The 16,950-nt window shown below is 46.2% G+C and overlaps 1 protein-coding gene across 1 annotated transcript in view; it reads left to right on the top strand.

Annotated features, from left to right (window-relative positions):
• The window catches only part of DRD2 (dopamine receptor D2), a 441,704-nt gene that overhangs the window by 419,031 nt on the left and 5,723 nt on the right, over positions 1-16,950 (top strand). Inside the window, exon 8 of the mRNA XM_066606916.1 lies at positions 4,671-5,007. Within this exon, the coding sequence (XP_066463013.1) occupies positions 4,671-5,007 (337 nt within the window). The remainder of the gene's footprint in view (positions 1-4,670; positions 5,008-16,950) is intronic.

The raw sequence follows: 16,950 nt of genomic DNA, 5'->3' as shown, positions 1-16,950 counted from the left end.
GATGGGGATGCGACTATGTATAGATGAATATAGGAAAAAATAAAAAAGATCCAGCGCTACCAGAAAAGCCCCCTTTTTTTGGGCTAAATCAATAAAAGGCTCCTTAAATATCAAAACATATGGATACTTTATTGAAACATGTCCGACGCGTTTCGTCGCATAACAGCGACTTTTTCAAGGCTTGAAAAAGTCGCTGTTATGCGACGAAATGCGTCGGACATGTTTCAATAAAGTATCCATATGTTTTGATATTTAAGGAAATTCGCTGTTATGCGACGAAACGCGTCGGACATGTTTCAATAAAGTATCCATATGTTTTGATATTTAAGGAGCCTTTTATTGATTTAGCCAAAAAAAGGGCTTTTCTGGGAGCGCTGGATCTTTTTTATTTTTTCCTATATTCATCATTACCGTACTTTGTAGGTGCTTTTACATGGGGCAAAATTAATTTGCGCAGACGTTTCTGCATCACAACTTTGCATCTGTTAAAATCTGTGCGCCTTTACTGCAAAATCCGAAAATTACATTCTGCAGTTGAATAAGTTTCTGCATGCAAAATTGAGGACATCTTGTGGAATTACTGGTGCAGATTTCTAACATACAGGAGAAGTAATTCTACAATTAAAGTATGCAAAAAAAAAAAAAGAAAGAAATTCCAAAAACATTCCTAAGACAGTTTTAGGCAGCCGTATGTGCAACTATGCTTGCTGCTGTGGAGAGTAGTTGCACTTGAACAGCTTTTTTTTTTCTCCCTTCCCAGGCTTTTCAAAAGCCATTGCACAGGAGTTTGAAAAAACAGCAGGAAGTTAGATCTTGACTACGTGCGTGAAAGATGGGGAAAGTCCTATCTTTTCTCACCCGTATCGGATGAGAATCATGTTAGTGAAGACGAACTGATTGACAAAATCTGCAACTGCACCACATCTTGTGGACAAATTGCGTGTGAGAGTTCCCTAATAGAGCATGTGGCACCTTATGCCAGCAGGTTAAATCTGCCCTCTAAGTTAAGAATATAGGGTTATGCAAGGAGGAATGTAAAAGGTATTTAGAAAATATCATCAGTTTTATATAGTAAGAATGGCACCGCTCAGAAGGAGTTATTCTTGAGAAGGATGAAACCCAATAATAAGTATTAGGAAAAATATATCTGGAAGAATCTAGTGTGTGAAAGATGGTTGACACAATTACTCATCCCATTCTAACAAGTTTGGAGGTTGGTTTTCCAGATATATTAGCTTGCTATGGTACAATGCATATTATTTTCTATGAAATGTGTTTCAAATGCACCAGACTCTGGAGACACAGATACTTAAGGTTTGTGTCGCATTGGGAGGAAGAAAGAATATGTCCTTAGAAAATATATATTTCAGAGAGTAATATGCTGTGAGAAATAGTCCCCAGACACCACATTTCTATGCAGACTCGAAAATAGTGTTTCTGAAGTCGTGTTTGTTCTCCTCAGATGATGGTAAGCTGCTAGCCTGGATTGTCTTCCAATTCCCCTTGTCTGTTTGCAGAACATTATTTTAGTTTTTATTTTTTGTTTTAACCTTTATCATTAGTTCCTCAAACTAAGAAGTTTATGTGTTGTCTATTTTTATAAATTCAGCCATACCATCACCACACAATTTGTAAAATGATACATTATCACAAGTTAAACAAATGACTTACAATCTTTTCTCTTATAATGAAATGAAAATACAGGTTTTCCTATTATCAATATACAAGATATACTGTATAAAACATAACCATTTCCGTTAAAAGGATTCACCGTCTCCTTCCATAAAGTATGTTTTGCATGATTTCATATTCGCCCTTCAAAATGTAATTCTAGCTCCTTAAAGGGGTCGTCCGAGTTGTAGTGCTTGCGTAAAGTGCATTCATCATGCAGTAACATAACTGGAGGGGTGAGTATAAGCCTATCTGCTATGTTACTACATGGTGAATCCTTTTAAACATTTATCTATTTTGGATATTCAGGATGGAGCAATATTCCAAGTTTTTTCATTAACACATTCCAAAAGCCGAGAGATATTGGTATCAATGGGGACCCCAGAGGTCAGACACCCACAGATCAAAATGTTAAGACATATTCTAGTGAAATACTATACTATTCTAAGATGGGAATACCTCTTTAACCCCTGTTTTCAACCTTAGGGTGAATTCACACGAACGTATATCGGTTCGGTTTTCACGCCGAGCCGATATACGTCGTCCTCGTGTGCAGAGGGGGAGGATGGAAGAGCCAGGAGCAGGAACTGAGCTCCTGCCCCCTCTCTGCCTCCTCTCCACCCCTCTGCACTATTTGCAATGGGGAGAGGCGGGGCTAATTCACAGAATTTAGCCCCGCCCCTGCCCCGCCTTCTCTCATTGCAAATAGTGCAGAGGGGCGGAGAGGAGGCAGAGAGGGGGCGGGAGCTCAGTTCCTGCTCCTGGCTCTTCCATCCTCCCCCCCCCCCTGCAGAGAGAGACAACGTATATCGGCTCGGCGTGAAAACCGAGCCGATATACGTTCGTGTGAATTCACCCTTAAGGAGCAGACACTTTTTAGGGATTTTACCCATGTGGTTGTTTATCTGTCCTATTTTTTTTCCTTCAGCTAACAAAATTATTTTTGCTGCATTTTATTTTCCGTGACATATAGGGATATTTTTTTAATATCTTTTTTTACTGACTTTTTTTCAGTTTTTTAGTTTTATAGGGGGTAAAAAGCTAAAAAAAATTATTTTTTTAACATTTGACGCTCTGCTGTGCTGAGGGGATCGCGGCGGTCACATAACCACTGGCTAGCACAGTGGAAGTTATAGTTCCACTTTCACTTCTTAGCACATAGCGCTCATTGAGCGCTATGTACTCCAAAGAGAAGAAGGCAGAAGTGGTTAAAAAACACTTCTCCCTTCTCCTTCGGGTTCTCAGCTGTCAATAACAGCTGACAATCCATCCTGCTTCTGCTTTATTGCAGAAGCAGGGGCTTTAATCCCACACTGTATTTTTACTATCAGACGGGATTAAAGCCCAGGACCATGCGCCGTAAATTTACAGCACTTGGTCTTTAATGGGTTAAACAGATGGAAGACTATGTAAATGTATAAACTGTCACTTAATCATTACTGCGCTTATTTAAGAATGACGTTATCCAGCCACCAAGTGTAATAAATAAGTTGGAAAGCATTGAGAAATGCTATGATAATGATAAAATAAAAAAAGTAACAATAAATGAAAGACTAAAAATATAGGGCAAAAATCATAAATGAATCTGGTAAGAGGAGTCTACTAAATAATTGCTTATACCACATAGAGACATACAGAATTTTCTTCTGTTGACCCCAGTTGGGATATGTGCAGTGATATTCGCTTGTGCAATGAACACGTGAATGTGAATGACTGAATGAACGTTTTTATTTAGTTTAGTTTTTTTTTTTTTGCATATAAAGGCTTGCAGACAACTAAGCAATGATCTTTATATCTGCATAAAGTGAACAACAAATAAGCAAATTACTTATCATTCGTCGTTCAATTGTTGACTGTGTTTACACGGAACGATTATTGTTCAAATTATCATGATCCGCAGATTTATTTGAACGATAGTTGATCCGTTTAAAAGGAGTATATGTCTACAGAGGCAAATAAATGGAAGCACATATACAGATAAATCACATGAATCTATGAAACAAAATTTAAGTAGCCATAGATATGAGAGCCTGACGGAAAAAATGAGATGGAGGACATGATGGACACCTTTATATATGTTACATAAGGCTCAGATAGGAAGAAACTAAATACAAGTAGAAGGTGGCACAATCTGAGATTAGTTGGGGGAGGAGATCAGAAATAATGTCAAATAACAGTATCTTACTGGAAGAGTAGTAGATTCTTTAAACAAACTTTCAGCAGATGTGTTTGGATAACTAACAGTAAGTGAATGTAAGTATGCCTGGGATAACCATATAGCTGCACTAAGAAAAAAAAAATAAATCAAATAAAGACAAAAAAAATAAACTATGTAGTCAATGCTCCATGTGTTTATGCACCAATCTTATATACCTGATAAAATACTACTTTACAATGTCTCCATCATGGGTAGCCAGGATTAAACAGGTTTCATTTCAACCAAATTTTTTGATTTCAACCAGAGAATAGCTGCCATTTACCCAACCTTCATCAAAGAAATACTATACTTTTTTGCCCTGCTCAAACCCACATCTTTTATAGAGTTGGGAAAGATAGCTATGCCAACTTTATCGATGCTAGCTTTAGCACTCAAACAGTGGTTGGATTAGAATTTACAACAAGGTTTACCATAACAAATAGAGTCTTTGAAGGAGTTAGGCTTCATGTCCACAGGTGGGTAAGATTCCGCTTGCAGGAGCCCGTGGACAAACCTGATCCTGCTTGCTGCGCGGATGTGTGCAGAAGTGCCGATCGGTGCACATGTGCACTAGACATTTCAAACTCCTGGTTTCCGGCGGAATCTTCCCTATGGGCAACTTTAATTACGGATCTTCCGCATATCAAATCCGCCAGTAGACATTGGGCTTAAGACACAGTCCTCCTAATTCTATGTTTGAACAACTAAGTAATCCTAATGGCAATTTTCAAAACATTTAACACTTCGGATATGGATTATGAATTTACTTTTCTTTACTGTTGTATATTTCATTATTATGCAGGAGGCAGGAAACCATGCAGAAGAAATGGAAATGGAGATGATGTCAAGCACATCACCTCCGGAAAAGACAAAGCACAAGTCAGCCTCCCCAAACCACCAACAGTTGGCTGTGCCAGCAACATCAAACCAGTTCAACACTTCTATCCAGTCTCCAGCAGACAGCCCATGCAAGGCTGAAAAGAATGGTCATACAAAAGACAGTGCAAAGCCTACAAAGGCTTTTGAAACTCAATCAATGCCCAATGGCAAAATAAGGACCTCTCTTAAAACTTTGAGCAAAAGGAAGCTTTCACAGCAAAAGGAGAAGAAAGCTACACAGATGTTAGCCATTGTACTTGGTGAGTATTATATACACTTAATGTCCACAACACCTAAACAGATGACTTTATTTCATATTATATAATACGCAGTCTATAGTGTTTTTAGCAGTGAAGGTTATTCATAGTAAATGTATTCTATAATTCAATATTAAAATACAATTTTTCACAGTGTAAGCCTCCGCTTAACTCTTTAGCCTTGGTTTCCGACCAAACAGCATATCCAACAAAGGAGACAATTGTTTTCAACTATGTATCTTAAAGAAAGCAACACAGTAATAGATATGCACACCAGAAATAATGAAAAATGTATAAAGCTTCAAGGACACAAACATTAAAAAGACTTAAAATCCAAAATGGAACAAATTCATCACACTTATGTAATGATCGTAAATGTGTTCATAGCAGCCAAACAACATGAGTGCTAAAGGTCAGATATCAAAATGAAATCACACAGATAACTCCCATATCAAATACATAGCTCTAGAAAAAGATAATCTATTACACCATACCTGAAGGACAACAAATTATCCAATAAGTATGTATAAGACGTGCATGGAGAAAATTAGATTGTTCCCAGCAAGAGAAACCAAGTAATCTTGTAGATATGATACCTTTTAATGGCTTACAAAATGTAATAATAGCGAGCTTTCGAACCAACGCAGGGTTCTTCTTCAGGCTTATGGATTGGATCTGAAGAGGCATGGATATTTATACACACTTATAACATACATACTTATGACAAGGCACAGATATGGATGTGATTGGTTCGCACTTGAAAGGAATTCTGCAACAGCAAACAAACTTTTTTGTCTAGGCACTGATAGCGGAGAGAAAGTTTTATGGTCCCTATATTATTGTTAGGTGGGGAAAGGTCGTCAGGCTAAAAATGCTAGAAGAGGTGCACAAACATTTTTAGCTAAACACTGATAAGGGAGTGAAAGTTAATGGTCCCTGAATTACTGTTGATGGGGGTCTTATCTGTGCAATAAATATCTCACACTTCCCATTCACGCATAAATCCTGGGGAATAAGTTAAAGGGGTGGTCTCGCGAAAGCAAGTGGGTCTATACACTTCTGTATGGCCATATTAATGCACTTTGTAATATACATCGTGCATTAAATATGAGCCATACAGAAGTTATTCACTTACCTGCTCCGTTGCTAGCGTCCCCGTCGCCATGGTTCCGTCTAATTTCGGTGTCTTCTTGCCTTTTTAGACGCGCTTGCGCAGATCCGTCTTCTCCCTTCTTCTCCCTTCGGCTCCGCTCGGCAGCATCGGCATTTTGGCTCCGCCCCCTTGTACGCATCATCGCGTAGCTCCGCCCCATGACGTGTGCCGGTTCCAGCCTCCTGATTGGCTGGAATCGGCACATGACGGGGGCGGAGCTACGCGATGACGCGAAAAGGGGGCGGAGCCAAAACTCCGATGCTTCCAAGACCAGCCGAAGGGAGAAGATGCATCTGCGCAAGCGCGTCTAAAAAAGCAAGAAGACACCGAAGTTAGACGGAACCATGGCAACGGGGACGCTAGCAACGGAGCAGGTAAGTGAATAACTTCTGTATGGCTCATATTTAATGCACGATGTATATTACAAAGTGCATTAATATGGCCATACAGAAGTGTATAGACCCACTTGCTTTCGCGAGACCACCCCTTTAACCCAGTATTCAGCGTGTCAAAAGGTTGTTATCAATTTACATTCCCAAATTCTTCTGTACTTTTGTGACTTGAAACCACCCTTCAATATCAAAACTCTCATATCTCCTATGTCATGTCCATGGTTAGAAAAGTGCTCGGCTACAGGCAATTCTCTTTTCCTGTGTTTAATCGTGTGGCGATGAGATCTCATCCTCGCTTTCAGTTTCTGTCCTGTTTCTCCAACATAAATCCCCCCAACAGGACATTTACTGCACAAGATCAGGTACACATCATTGGACGTGGAACATGTGAATGCCCCCGGGATCATTTTCTCCCGGGGGAATCATGTGATTTTCTTCCCCGGGAGAAAATGAAACATGAAAAAATAGAGAGATGCCAAACTGACTATAACATTAAAATAATATCAAAGTAATGAAGTGACATCAGTATAAAGAAGTTACGAAAGCACGAAATAAAGATGCATCAGCAAATACAACCAAAGCCCAGTAGCTGTTATGTGCCTTCCTTATGCCGAATGTCACTTCGTACTTTGATGCTATCTTGATGCTATAGCCATTTTGGGTTTGGCGCCTCTTTTTTATTGGATGCTTTGTAGTCCTGCAAGTATTGTGTAATAGATTACCTATTTTTTTGCATTTGATACGGGATTTTATCTATGCCATTCCATTATATTATTTGCCCATTAGTCCTCATGTTACTTGGCTGTTATGAACACATTTACGATTGTGCATCCTGAGTGTTAACTTTGTTCCATTTTTAGTGTTTTTTTAAGGTTTGTAGCCTTGACTAAAGCTTTATGTTTTTTTCATTATTTCTTGTGTGCATCTCTAGATTACTGTGTTGCTTTCTTCCTGTGATTCATTGTCATTTAAGACAGCAGGAGTTGCAGCTTTCTTAACTTTGTGCCAACTGCCTGCTTGTGTTTTGCTTTACAAGACATCGTTCTCAAAATTCTGTAGACACAAAATACCTGGTTTCTCAGACTCCATCCATCAAAATGTCCACATCTGAACTCATGTATGACTTTAAAATGTTTCTCTGCACTTTTAAAGTGGGACAATGTAGAGCACCCTTCACAACATCTAGCATTCTCTGTGGCCTTCTCCTTGCCCCTTCTTGGGTGTCCTCAGAATTGTAAGGGTATAATTAATATTCTATATAAATACCTATAACTCATAGATGATTATTAGAGATGAGCGAACACCAAAATGTTCGGGTGTTCGTTATTCGGAACGAACTTCCCGCGATGCTCGAGGGTTCGTTTCGAACAACGAACCCCATTGAAGTCAATGGGCGACCAGAGCATTTTTGTATTTCGCCGATGCTCGCTAAGGTTTTCATGTGTGAAAATCTGGGCAATTCAAGAAAGTGATGGGAATGACACAGAAACGGATAGGGCAGGCGAGGGGCTACATGTTGGGCTGCATCTCAAGTTCACAGGTCCCACTATTAAGCCACAATACCGGCAAGAGTGGGCCCCCCCCCCTCCCAACAACTTTTACTTCTGAAAAGCCCTCATTAGCATGGCATACCTTTGCTAAGCACCACACTAGCTACAACAAAGCACAATCACTGCCTGGATGACACTCCGCTGCCACTTCTCCTGGGTTACATGCTGACCAACCGCCACCCCTACCCCCCACAGCGCACACCAAAGTGTCCCTGCGCAGCCTTCAGCTGCCCTCATGCCACACCACCCTCATGTCTATTTAGAAGTGCGTCTGCCATGAGGAGGAACCGCAGGCACACACTGCAGAGGGTTGGCACGGCTAGGCAGCGACCCTCTTTAAAAGTGGCGGGTCGATAGCCCACAATGCTGTACAGAAGCAATGAGAAATAGAATCCTGTGCCACCGCCATCAGGAGCTGCACACGTGGGCATAGCAATGGGGAACCTATGTGCCACACACTATTCATTCTGTCAAGGTGTCTGCATGCCCCAGTTAGACCGGGCTTTTTAATTCATAGACACAGGCAGGTACAACTCCCTATTGTGAAGTCCCTGTGGACCGACAGCATGGGTGGGTGCCAGGAAGCCACCGGCGGTACATAGAAATATCCCATTGCATTGCCCAACACAGCTGAGGTAGTAATGTCGTGCGTAATACAGGTGGGCTTCGGCCCACACTGCATGCCCCAGTCAGACTGGGGTTCTTTACAAGTGTACAGATGTGTTAAAAACTCCGTGTGCACCTACAGCATGGGTGGCTCCCTGGAACCCACCGGCGGTACACAAAAATATCCCATTGCATTGCCCAACACAGCTGAGGTAGTAATGTCGTGCATAATGCAGGTGGGCATCGGCCCACACTGCATGCCCCAGTCAGACTGGGGTTCTTTAGAAGTGGACACATGTAGGTTAAACTCCCTGTGGACCCACTGCCTGGGTGGGTGCCAGGAAGCCACCGGCGGTACATAGAAATATCCCATTGCATTGCCCAACACAGCTGAGGTAGTAATGTTGTGCGTAATACAGGTGGGCTTCGGCCCACACTGCATGCCCCAGTCAGCCTTGGGTTCTTTAGAAGTGTACAGATGTATTAAAAACTCCGTGTGCACCTACAGCATGGGTGGCTCCCTGGAACCCACCGGCGGTACATAAAAATATCCCATTGCATTGCCCAACACAGCTGAGGTAGTAATGTTGTGCTTAACCCTTTCCAATCCAATTTGTATATGGTTTTCCTAGGGGGCTTACTCTTTTTCTGCCGCTATACAACGGCGCTATATGCTGGCTAAAGCCAGTACTGCATGAGCTGACACGTAGGATAGGCTCCGACAGCAGAGAGGCTGGCAATATACAGTAAGAGAACCCCGACGGACGTCTACCAACAACGGAGCTGTACAGCCTTAAACCCTAATGTCTTCACAGGTCACACAGTGGACTGGAAAGGGTTAATGCAGGTGGGTTTCGGCCCACACTGCATGCCCCAGTCAGACTGGGTTTCTTTATAAGTGGAAACAGATGCATTTATAATTCCCTGTGGACCCACAGCATGGGTGGGTGCCAGGAAGCCACCGGCGGTACATAGAAATATACCATTGCATTGCCCAACACAGCTGAGGTAGTAATGTCGTGCGTACTACAGGTGGGCTTCGGCCCACACTGCATGCCCCAGTCAGACTGGTGTTCTTTAGAAGTGGACACATGTAGGTTAAACTCCCTGTGGACCCACTGCCTGGGTGGGTGCCAGGAAGCCACCGGCGGTACATAGAAATATCCCATTGCATTGCCCAACACAGCTGAGGTAGTAATGTCGTGCGTAATACAGGTGGGCTTCGGCCCACACTGCATGCCCCAGTCAGACTGGGGTTCTTTACAAGTGTACAGATGTGTTAAAAACTCCGTGTGCACCTACAGCATGGGTGGCTCCCTGGAACCCACCGGCGGTACACAAAAATATCCCATTGCATTGCCCAACACAGCTGAGGTAGTAATGTCGTGCATAATGCAGGTGGGCATCGGCCCACACTGCATGCCCCAGTCAGACTGGGGTTCTTTAGAAGTGGACACATGTAGGTTAAACTCCCTGTGGACCCACTGCCTGGGTGGGTGCCAGGAAGCCACCGGCGGTACATAGAAATATCCCATTGCATTGCCGAACACAGCTGAGGTAGTAATGTTGTGCGTAATACAGGTGGGCTTCGGCCCACACTGCATGCCCCAGTCAGACTGGGGTTCTTTAGAAGTGTACAGATGTATTAAAAACTCCGTGTGCACCTACAGCATGGGTGGCACCCTGGAACCCACCGGCGGTACATAAAAATATCCCATTGCATTGCCCAACACAGCTGAGGTAGTAATGTTGTGCTTAACCCTTTCCAATCCAATTTGTATATGGTTTTCCTAGGGGGCTTACTCTTTTTCTGCCGTTATACAACGGCGCTATATGCTGGCTAAAGCCAGTACTGCATGAGCTGACACGTAGGATAGGCTCCGACAGCAGAGAGGCTGGCAATATACAGTAAGAGAACCCCGACGGACGTCTACCAACAACGGAGCTGTACAGCCTTAAACCCTAATGTCTTCACAGGTCACACAGTGGACTGGAAAGGGTTAATGCAGGTGCGTTTCGGCCCACACTGCATGCCCCAGTCAGACTGGGTTTCTTTATAAGTGGAAACAGATGCATTTATAATTCCCTGTGGACCCACAGCATGGGTGGGTGCCAGGAAGCCACCGGCGGTACATAGAAATATACCATTGCATTGCCCAACACAGCTGAGGTAGTAATGTCGTGCGTAATACAGGTGGGCTTCGGCCCACACTGCATGCCCCAGTCAGACTGGTGTTCTTTAGAAGTGGACACATGTAGGTTAAACTCCCTGTGGACCCACTGCCTGGGTGGGTGCCAGGAAGCCACCGGCGGTACATAGAAATATCCCATTGCATTGCCCAACACAGCTGAGGTAGTAATGTCGTGCGTAATACAGGTGGGCTTCGGCCCACACTGCATGCCCCAGTCAGACTGGGGTTCTTTACAAGTGTACAGATGTGTTAAAAACTCCGTGTGCACCTACAGCATGGGTGGCTCCCTGGAACCCACCGGCGGTACACAAAAATATCCCATTGCATTGCCCAACACAGCTGAGGTAGTAATGTCGTGCATAATGCAGGTGGGCTTCGGCCCACACTGCATGCCCCAGTCAGACTGGGGTTCTTTAGAAGTGGACAGATGTATTAAAAACTCCGTGTGCACCTACAGCATGGGTGGCTCCCTGGAACCCACCGGCGGTACATAAAAATATCCCATTGCATTGCCCAACACAGCTGAGGTAACGTCAGCTGTAATGCAGGTGGGCTAAAAATTAATTTGATTACACTGTAGGCGAGGGCCCACAAAAATTGCTGTATCAACAGTACTAATGTACATCCCAAAAATTGGCCATGGCCAGCCAAGAGGGGAGGTGAAACCCATTAATCGCTTTGGTTAATGTGGCTTAAGTGGTAACTAGGCCTGGAGGCAGCCCAGTGTAACGAAAAATTGGTTCAAGTTAAAGTTCCAACGCTTTTAAGCGCATTGAAACTTATAAAAATTGTTCAGAAAAATTATTTGAGTGAGCCTTGTGGCCCTAAGAAAAATTGCCCGTTCAGCGTGATTACGTGAGGTTTCAGGAGGAGGAGCAGGAGGAGGAGGGGGAATATTAGACACAGATTGATGAAGCAGAAATGTCCCCGCTTTGGATGGTGAGAGAGAACGTAGCTTCCATCCGCGGGTGCAGCCTACGTATTGCTTACGTATCGCTGCTGTCCGCTGGTGGAGAACAGAAGTCTGGCGAAATCCAGCCTTTGTTCATCTTGATGAGTGTTAGCCTGTCGGCACTGTCGGTTGACAGGCGGGTACGCTTATCTGTGATGATTCCCCCAGCCGCACTAAACACCCTCTCCGACAAGACGCTAGCCGCAGGACAAGCAAGCACCTCCAGGGCATACAGCGCTAGTTCAGGCCACGTGTCCAGCTTCGACACCCAGTAGTTGTAGGGGGCAGAGGCGTCACCAAGGATGGTCGTGCGATCCGCTACGTACTCCCTCACCATCCTTTTACAGTGCTCCCGCCGACTCAGCCGTGACTGGGGAGCGGTGACACAGTCTTGGTGGGGAGCCATAAAGCTGGCCAGGCCCTTAAAGACTGTTGCACTGCCTGGGATGTACATGCTGCTCGATCTACGCACATCCCCTGCTACCTTGCCCTCGGTACTGCGCCTTCTGCCACTAGCGCTGTCGGCTGGGAATTTTACCATCAGCTTGTCCGCAAGGGTCCTGTGGTATAGCAACACTCTCGAACCCCTTTCCTCTTCGGGAATCAGAGTGGGCAGGTTCTCCTTATACCGTGGATCGAGCAGTGTGTACACCCAGTAATCCGTCGTGGCCAGAATGCGTGCAACGCGAGGGTCACGAGAAAGGCATCCTAACATGAAGTCAGCCATGTGTGCCAGGGTACCTGTACGCAACACATGGCTGTCTTCACTAGGAAGATCACTTTCAGGATCCTCCTCCTCCTCCTCCTCCTCAGGCCATACACGCTGAAAGGATGACAGGCAATCAGCCGGTGTACCGTCAGCAGCGGCCCAAGCTGTCTCTTCCCCCTCCTCCTCATCCTCCTCATGCTCCTCCTCCTCCTCCTGTACGCGCTGAGAAATAGACAGGAGGGTGCCCTGACTATCCAGCGGCATACTGTCTTCCCCCGACCCCGTTTCCGAGCGCAAAGCAGCTGCCTTTATGGTTTGCAGGGAATTTCTCAAGATGCATAGCAGAGGAATGGTGACGCTAATGATTGTAGCATCGCCGCTCACCACCTGGGTAGACTCCTCAAAATTACCAAGGACATGGCAGATGTCTGCCAACCAGGCCCACTCTTCTGAAAGGAATTGAGGAGGCTGACTCCCACTGCGCCGCCCATGTTGGAGTTGGTATTCGACTATAGCTCTACGTTGTTCATAGAGCCTGGCCAACATGTGGAGCGTAGAGTTCCACCGTGTGGGCACGTCGCACAGCAGTCGGTGCACTGGCAGCTTAAAGTGATGTTGCAGGGTGCGCAGGGTGGCAGCGTCCGTGTGGGACTTGCGAAAATGTGCGCAGAGCCGGCGTGCCTTTACGAGCAGGTCTGACAAGCGTGGGTAGCTTTTCAGAAACCGCTGAACCACCAAATTAAAGACGTGGGCCAGGCATGGCACGTGCGTGAGGCTGTCGAGCTGCAGAGCCGCCACCAGGTTACGGCCGTTGTCACACACGACCATGCCCGGTTGGAGGCTCAGCGGCGCAAGCCAGCGGTCGGTCTGCTGTGTCAGACCCTGCAGCAGTTCGTGGGCCGTGTGCCTCTTATCGCCTAAGCTGAGTAGTTTCAGCACGGCCTGCTGACGCTTGCCCACCGCTGTGCTGCCACACCGCGCGACACCGACTGCTGGCGACATGCTGCTGCTAACACATCTTGATTGCGAGACAGAGGAGGAGGAGGAGGAGGAGGAGGGTGCTTTAGTGGAGGAAGCATACACCTCCGCAGATACCACCACCGAGCTGGGGCCCGCAATTCTGGGGGTGGGTAGGACATGAGCGGTCCCAGGCTCTGACTCTGTCCCAGCCTCCACTAAATTCACCCAATGTGCCGTCAGGGAGATGTAGTGGCCCTGCCCGCCTGTGCTTGTCCACGTGTCCGTAGTTAAGTGGACCGTGGCAGTAACCGCGTTGGTGAGGGCGCGTACAATGTTGCGGGAGACGTGGTCGTGCAGGGCTGGGACGGCACATCGGGAAAAGTAGTGGCGACTGGGAACTGAGTAGCGCGGGGCCGCCGCCTCCATGATACTTTTGAAGGACTCCGTTTCCACAACCCTATACGGCAGCATCTCAAGGCTGATGAATTTTGCTATGTGGACGGTTAACGTTTGAGCGTGCGGGTGCGTGGCGGCGTACTTGCGCTTGCGCTCCAACAGTTGCGCAAGCGACGGCTGGACGGTGCGCTGAACTACACTGCTGGATGGGGCCGAGGACAGCGGAGGTGAGGGTGTGGATGCAGGCCAGGAGACGGTAGTGCCTGTGTCCTGAGAGGGGGGTTGCATCTCAGTGGCAGGTTGGGGCACAGGGGGAGAGGCAGGGGTGCAAACCGGAGGCGCTGAACGGCCTTCGTCCCACCTTGCGGGGTGCTTGGCCATCATATGCCTGCGCATGGTGGTGGTGGTGAGGCTGTTGGTGTTGGCTCCCCGGCTGAGCTTTGCGCGACAAAGGTTGCACACCACTGTTCGTCGGTCGTCAGGCGTCTCTGCGAAAAACTGCCAGACCTTAGAGCACCTCGGCCTCTGCAGGGTGGCATGGCGCGAGGGGGCGCTTTGGGAAACACTTGGTGGATTATTCGGTCTGGCCCTGCCTCTACCCCTGGCCACCGCACTGCCTCTTGCAACCTGCCCTGCTGATGCCCTTGACTCCCCCTCTGAAGACCTGTCCTCCTGAGTAAGCGTTGCACACCAGGTGGGGTCAGTCACCTCATCGTCCTGCTGCTCTTCCTCCGAATCCTCTGTGCGCTGCTCCCTCGGACTTACTGCCCTTACTACTACCTCACTGCAAGACAACTGTGTCTGATCGTCATCGTCCTCCTCACCCACAGAAAGTTGTTGAGACAGTTGGCGGAAGTCCCCAGCCTCTTCCCCCGGACCCCGGGAACTTTCGAATGGTTGGGCATCAGTGACGATAAACTCCTCTGGTGGGAGAGGAACCGCTGCTGCCCAATCTAAGCAAGGGCCCGAGAACAGTTCCTGGGAGTGTTCCCGCTCCTGAGCAGGTGTTATTGTAGTGGAGTGAGGAGGCTGGGAGGAAGGAGGAGCAGCAGACAGAGGATTCGGATTGGCAGCAGTGGACGGCGCAGAACTGCGGGTAGACGATAGGTTGCTCGAAGCACTTTCTGCCATCCAGGACAGGACCTGCTCACACTGCTCATTTTCTAATAACCGTCTCCCGCGTGGACCCATTAATTGGGCGATGAATGTGGGGACACCAGAAACGTGCCTCTCTCCTAATCGCGCAGCAGTCGGCTGCGACACACCTGGATCAGGAGCTTGGCCTGTGCCCACACCCTGACTTGGCCCTCCGCGTCCTCGGCCGCGTCCATGTCCTCTAGGCCTACCCCTACCCCTCAGCATGCTGTATTACCAGTGATTTGATTTCACAGGCAGCTAATAAATTGGCGCAAGACTGCAGGCCAAATATAATTGTTTCCCTTTTTTGAAAACGAAAGGCCCCACTGCCTCTAGTGAATGAATAATCTAAGTTTAATAACTGTGCTGTTTTCCTGCTAATGTGTCACAGAACGTGAGGGTAGCAGAGTTATTAACTGTGGCAGAGCAGGTATTTTTTTTCCCAATTAAGGAAAGCAAATGGCGAAGCCAGGAGTAAAACGTAGCTGGGTGCGTCTGATTTTTACAGGTTGCACACGCAGCCGACACGTGTCCACCGGCGTTAGTACGGACAGAGGCAGGACAAATAGAATTATTTTCCGTTTTTTTGCACCAAAAGGCAGCACTGCGTATATTCTATGAACATGAGAAGTTTAATAACTGTGCTGTTTTCCTGCTAATGTGTCACAGAACGTGAGGGTAGCAGAGTTATTAACTGTGGCAGAGCAGGTATTTTTTTTCCCAATTAAGGAAAGCAAATGGCGAAGCCAGGAGTAAAACGTAGCTGGGTGCGTCTGATTTTTACAGGTTGCACACGCAGCCGACACGTGTCCACCGGCGTTAGTATGGACAGAGGCAGGACAAATAGAATTATTTTCCGTTTTTTTGCACCAAAAGGCAGCACTGTGTATATTCTATGAACATGAGAAGTTTAATAACTGTGCTGTTTTCCTGCTAATGTGTCACAGAACGTGAGGGTAGCAGAGTTATTAACTGTGGCAGAGCAGGTATTTTTTTTCCCAATTAAGGAAAGCAAATGGCGAAGCCAGGAGTAAAACGTAGCTGGGTGCGTCTGATTTTTACAGGTTGCACACGCAGCCGACACGTGTCCACCGGCGTTAGTACGGACAGAGGCAGGACAAATAGAATTATTTTCCGTTTTTTTGCACCAAAAGGCAGCACTGTGTATATTCTATGAACATGAGAAGTTTAATAACTGTGCTGTTTTCCTGCTAATGTGTCACAGAACGTGAGGGTAGCAGAGTTATTAACTGTGGCAGAGCAGGTATTTTTTTTCCCAATTAAGGAAAGCAAATGGCGAAGCCAGGAGTAAAACGTAGCTGGGTGCGTCTGATTTTTACAGGTTGCACACGCAGCCGACACGTGTCCACCGGCGTTAGTACGGACAGAGGCAGGACAAATAGAATTATTTTCCATTTTTTTGCACCAAAAGGCAGCACTGCGTATATTCTATGAACATGAGAAGTTTAATAACTGTGCTGTTTTCCTGCTAATGTGTCACAGAACGTGAGGGTAGCAGAGTTATTAACTGTGGCAGAGCAGGTATTTTTTTTCCCAATTAAGGAAAGCAAATGGCGAAGCCAGGAGTAAAACGTAGCTGGGTGCGTCTGATTTTTACAGGTTGCACACGCAGCCGACACGTGTCCACCGGCGTTAGTACGGACAGAGGCAGGACAAATAGAATTATTTTCCATTTTTTTGCACCAAAAGGCAGCACTGCGTATATTCTATGAACATGAGAAGTTTAATAACTGTGCTGTTTTCCTGCTAATGTGTCACAGAACGTGAGGGTAGCAGAGTTATTAACTGTGGCAGAGCAGGTATTTTTTTTCCCAATTAAGGAAAGCAAATGGCGAAGCCAGGAGTAAAACGTAGCTGGGTGCGTCTGATTTTTACAGG

Source organism: Eleutherodactylus coqui, chromosome 6 (assembly GCF_035609145.1).
Source record: "Eleutherodactylus coqui strain aEleCoq1 chromosome 6, aEleCoq1.hap1, whole genome shotgun sequence".
NCBI classification, from domain to species: domain Eukaryota; kingdom Metazoa; phylum Chordata; class Amphibia; order Anura; family Eleutherodactylidae; genus Eleutherodactylus; species Eleutherodactylus coqui.
This window is presented reverse-complemented; position numbering and strand designations above follow the sequence as displayed.